Source organism: Colobus angolensis, unplaced genomic scaffold (assembly GCF_000951035.1).
Source record: "Colobus angolensis palliatus isolate OR3802 unplaced genomic scaffold, Cang.pa_1.0 Scaffold25, whole genome shotgun sequence".
NCBI classification, from domain to species: domain Eukaryota; kingdom Metazoa; phylum Chordata; class Mammalia; order Primates; family Cercopithecidae; genus Colobus; species Colobus angolensis.
Window position 1 is genome coordinate 5,059,203 of NW_012115710.1, and position 5,124 is coordinate 5,064,326.

General features: G+C 58.4%; 2 protein-coding genes across 3 annotated transcripts in view; one reads left to right on the top strand and one right to left on the bottom strand.

Annotated features, from left to right (window-relative positions):
- RUVBL2 (RuvB-like AAA ATPase 2) overlaps window positions 1–1,017 on the bottom strand; it is a 20,174-nt gene extending 19,157 nt beyond the window's left edge. The window contains exon 1 of one of the 2 annotated variants that reach the window (XM_011946420.1): window positions 919–1,017. In XM_011946420.1, coding sequence (XP_011801810.1) covers window positions 919–930 — 12 coding nt within the window. In that variant the 5' untranslated portion in view covers window positions 931–1,017. The remainder of the gene's footprint in view (window positions 1–918) is intronic. The other variant, XM_011946421.1, reaches the window with a different exon arrangement.
- A 506-nt stretch (window positions 1,018–1,523) lies between these two features.
- GYS1 (glycogen synthase 1 (muscle)) overlaps window positions 1,524–5,124 on the top strand; it is a 28,927-nt gene continuing 25,326 nt past the window's right edge. Inside the window, exons 1-2 of the mRNA XM_011946531.1 lie at window positions 1,524–1,843; window positions 3,364–3,545. Of these exons, the coding sequence (XP_011801921.1) occupies window positions 1,726–1,843; window positions 3,364–3,545 (300 nt within the window). The 5' untranslated portion in view covers window positions 1,524–1,725. The remainder of the gene's footprint in view (window positions 1,844–3,363; window positions 3,546–5,124) is intronic.

Sequence of the window (5,124 nt, forward strand, 5' to 3'; positions counted from 1 at the left end):
CACCACCATGCCTGGCTAATTTTTTGTATTTTTAGCAGAGACAGGGTTTCACCGTGTTAGCCAGGATGGTCTCGATCTCCTGACCTAGTCAGCCCACCTCGGCCCCCCAAAGTGCTGGGATTACAGGCTTGAGCCACCGCGCCCGGCCAAAATCACTTCTTTATTCAGGTATTTCTTAAGCAGGTGCCAGGCCGTTTCCTGGCCTCTACTTCATTCACGTGCATTCATTCATTCAAATATTCAAGTGATAATTTATTGAGCATTTACACCGAGACATAGCCCGTGTGAAATACTGGAAATATGAAAATGGCCAAAACGGTCGCATGACAAGATCCCGATTTCTGGGTCCCTAATCTTTTAGTCCTCTCCACGAAGACTCTCTTGTTCCTCGACAATTTCTTCCCACTAACGGCTCACTAGGCGCCCTCGCGCTCTCAGACACACAGAACAGGTACCCGCCTGTGCTTCCAGTTTGGAACTCAAGTGCCATTAGCACCACTAACAATCCGAGGCTCCCAAATGGCTCGAAGCGCAAGGTCCTACAATATTCCTCATCACACTGGCGCCAAGGACTGCGGAACCCGCCGTTGCGCCAAGAGGATTTTGAAAGTTGGAGTTCCTATAGCATGATGGGGCAGACCTGAGATTCCGGGATCCCAGCCCCTTCTTTATTTCACTCCCTCAGACCCAGGAGCCCTGGTACGCAGCTCCCTCCTTCCCTCAGATCCAGAAAGTCCAGCCCCCATGTCCCCTTCTCCCCCAGATGTGGGAGGCTGAGCTTCCTCCTCCTTCAGACTCAGGAGTCTGGACCCCCATATCCCTCCTCCCTCAGACCCAGGAGTGAGGGCCTCCAGCATCCTCCTCTCTCAAAGTCGAGACTGCGAGCTCGCTCCTCACCCTCCATTCACCCACACTTACCACGGTTGCCATGATGCTTACCAACCGCCAGTGTCCTAGCGGAAACGGAAACGCGCGAGGAGCGAGACGTTCTACCTCCTCTAGGCTAGCTGGTTCTCCGAAGATCTCGATGGTTCCTCATAAATATGTAAATCCTGTGGGGGCGTGACGGGACTTTAGGTCCCGCCCTCCCACAGAGGCTGCGCTGGAAGACGGGTGTCCGGAACTCCTGGGTCCATTCCCAGTGCCTCCTGGCTCCTCCTCCTTTTGCTCAGCCCCACCACCGCCCCGCTCAGGCTGATTGCAAAATTCTCAGCTGTTCTTTGAGTAACCACACGTCCTCCACGCTCCTTTCCTCTTTATCCCACCCTCCTCCTCCCCCCAACTTTGAGGCCTCCAGCTTCAGATTGACAGAGCTGAAGGCCAATCGTTTCCGTAGAGCGCAGCGGCAAGCTCCGCCCCTGGAGCTCTCACGGCCGAGGCGGGGCCGGGACACAGCGACTCCAACCCGTTCCACCAATGAGGACACGCGGAAATCCCCGCCCCCGGGCGTGAGCCAATGGCGCTGGCTGCGGGGGCGGCCACCGCCTCCTGACGGCTGCGAGGTTTCACTGCAGGGGTGCCCCTGGGCTCAGTGACGCTGCGGCCGCCTTCTGCTTAGGTCCGAAGGCTTCGGGGCGGGGGTGCGGTCTTGCAATAGGAAGCTGAGCGTCTTGCAAGCTTCCCGTCGGCGCCAGCTACTCGGCCCCGCACCCTACCTGGTGCATTCCCTGGACACCTCCGGGGTGCCTACCTTGAGGTCCCCGGAGCCCCCTTCCTGCGCCAGCCATGCCTTTAAACCGCACTTTGTCCATGTCCTCACTGCCAGGACTGGAGGACTGGGAGGATGAATTCGACCTGGAGAACACAGTGCTCTTCGAAGTGGCCTGGGAGGTGGCCAACAAGGGTGAGCACGCCAGTAGTGGATGGGGGCCCGGAACTCTGAGTTGTAGGAGGACGGGGCTACTAGGGGAACCCTTGGGACCAGGGCAAGGAGGCTGTGACTCCTGTGTCCTTGAGGGGCTGGGAGGCCGGAGGTGGGTGGGAGAGGGATGCTTAGTTTGACTTGCGATGAAAGGAGGCTGGAAGCCAGGGTTCTGGGTCTTAGGGAAGAGGGCGCTAAAATGAGACTCCTAGGTCCTGGAGGGAGGCTTCCGAGAGACTAGATACCTGGGTCCTGAACAGGGAAGGGGATGGAGGGATGGGATTTCTGCGTGCAAACCTGGGAAGCTGCCGGGGTTTCAGACCTGTGACCCTAACAGCATAGTCTAGGGGATAAAACTCCAGATTTGAGAGAGAGCTGACTGGGAGATAGGAGGCCTGAGCGGCGATGGGAGGACCTGAGGACCTGGCTGCTTAAGAATAAAGATGGGACGGGCTGGAGACTCTAATCCTTAGATCCTACGGTGGGAGAAGTTTGCGGGCCTGAATGCCTGGGCTTTCAAGGAGCTGAGGGCCTGAGCTATTAGTTCCTAGGAGTAGAGGAGCCCGTGGCCTGGGACACGTGCATGCTGGAATAGGGGAAGGCTGGGAAGTCCTGAGTTAGTCAGGGGCTGGGCCCTAGGATGGGAGGGGCCAGGAGCCCGCTTTTCTGTGTCTTGGGCTTCAAAAAGCTGAGGTTCTGGCCTTGGAGGAGGCTGGGGCTGAAATCCACAGGAACAAGCCAATCTCACACCTCAAAGAGCAGGGTCTGGGGGGTTGTTTTGCTGGGTCTTGGAGGGGAAAGGGACTGTGTCTCCCAGGAGGACAGGGGGCCGATGAACACACAGCCGGATATCGCCAGGGCCTGGGCTCCAGGAGGGGAGGAGGCTGGGGGCTGAGGCTCCTGGGTCTGGGATGGGGTCATGGGAGAGGCAGGGCCCTGCATGTTCGTGTCCCTAGTCAGGGAGAGGAAATTGGGAGGCAGATCAGCAGGGTCCCTGGGGGCAGGGAACGACCATGCAGGCTTCTCTTGGGCAATGGTGAGACGCTGAATTGGCCATGAGGAGGTCTCCTTCATGGGGTTTTGGAGCCTGGCTGTGATTTAAACCCAGCTCCTGTGAGCTGGGAACTCGAGAACCTGGGTCCAGGTAGTCCTCAGGTCTGCCATCCTTAGAGCCCCAGTACCTAATTCCCTCTAACCCAGGGGTCCCAGCCCCCAGCTCCTTCTCTCTCACACCCAGAAGTCTAGCCTGAGCCCCTTCCTCCCTCAGAGTCCTGACCCCAGCCCCCTTCTCCCTTAGACCCAGGAGGACTGCCCCCCAGCCCCCCTGTTCCCTTCATCCAAGCCTCCAACCCCTGCTCCAAACTACGGGCTCCCAGTCCCCTCTTCCCCCTGAGCTAGCCGTCTGGGGCCTGAGTGCCCCCTATATCCCCGGCCCACCCCACCCCAGGCCCCAGAACCATGGACCTCGGCCGGGGCCTGCCCTCACACGCTTGGGCCCGCAGTGGGTGGCATCTACACGGTGCTGCAGACGAAGGCGAAGGTGACGGGGGACGAATGGGGCGACAACTACTACCTGGTGGGGCCGTACACGGAGCAGGGCGTGAGGACCCAGGTGGAACTGCTGGAGGCCCCCACCCCGGCCCTGAAGAAGACACTGGATTCCATGAACAGCAAGGGTTGCAAGGTGGGACATGGCCCAGCCCAGGGCAGAAGGGGGTGGACAGCCTGCCATCCGGGTGGGAGCCACAGACAGAGAGGGGGCAGGGTGGACAGCCCTAGCCAGAGAGCGAGGCAGGCTTGGACACAGGCAGGAGGTGTGATAGGACACCCAGACAGATGCAGGGCCTGGAAGTGGGCGGGTGGATCCCAGACATGGGCAAATGGACAGACAGATGGCAAGCATGAGGCAGACTGAGACGGAGATCCAAGAGGCCAAGGTCCTCACGCACAGAGAGAAAGAGAGCAAGATCGAAAGACAGCCTGGTCGACAAGGCGAAACCCCGTCTCTACTAAAAATACAAAAATTAGCCAGGCGTGGTGTGGGCGCCTGTAATCCCAGCTACTCGAGAGGCTGAGGCAGGAGAATCACTTGAACCCGGGAGGCGGAGGTTGCAGTGAACTGCGATTGGGCCACTGCACTCCAGCCTGGGCGATGGAGCTAGACTCTGTCTTTATCATAAAAGAAAGCCAGTCAGCCAGGCAGAGCTGGGGAGAAGTGGGCCTGGGTTCAGGCAGGAACAGGATTCTGGAGCCTGAAGTTCAAGTTCACCCCTCCACTTGCCCCTGTGTGTCCTTGGCTAAGGGACATGCTAATAGCATCTACCTTCTAGAGGTGCCAGGAGGAGGAAGCAGTTAATAAGGATAAAGTGGTTAGTCGAGTTCTTGGCATGAAGTTAGCAGTGTGGGGGCAGTGATTGTCATTGTTATTATGATCGTCATCATTATTGTTACTAACAGCCAAGCTTGGAGAGTGAGGGGGGCAGGCAGACAAAGGGAGAAGGGTGGATGGAGCCATGGGCAAGAGTAATAGACAGACTAGGGACAGAAGAGAGGCTGCCAGATGTTTCAGAAAGTCAGTCCTAGAAGGAGAGAGAAGCATGGAATATCGGGGAAGAGAGGAGAGGTCAGTGGACAGATCCACAGGACAGAGTCTGAGATGGGCAGAGGAGGGGGAGTTCCAGGGCCCCAGGATGAAGACGGAAAGAGACACACTGTTGTCCAAGGAGAAAGCCATCGGGCAGCAGGGCTGAGGGACAGACAGGTCCGGGCCGGGGACGGAGAGGCACTGTGATTCCTTCACTCATTCACAGCCTCTGGTTTGGGGTGGGGTCTGGAATCCATTCAGGCCCGACTGTGTCCCTAAGGGAACCCAGAACAGCCCAGTCCCTTCCTGAGGGCAGCTGCTTCCCACGTGCTGGGGGCCTAAGAATATCCCCCCCAGCAAAAGGGCAGACAACAGCTGGGAGGGGGAGGGACCTCAGAGTGAGGTTCCGGGCAGGAAAAAGCCAGGTCGGCGAGGAGTGGGGCTTCTTCGCTGCTGTGGCAGCAGGCCCAGAACCAAGGCCACAGTCTCAGGGAGGAAAGCAGCCAACTGGAGAAATGTGGCAGAGGCAGAAGTGAGACAGCAAGTCTTAGAATCATGGCAGTGGCTAGAAAAATGCAGCCCTTGCCGGGCGCGGTGGCTCACGCCTGTAATCCCAGCACTTTGGGAGGCCGAGGCGGGCGGATCACAAGGTCAGGAGATGGAGACCATCCTGGCTAAC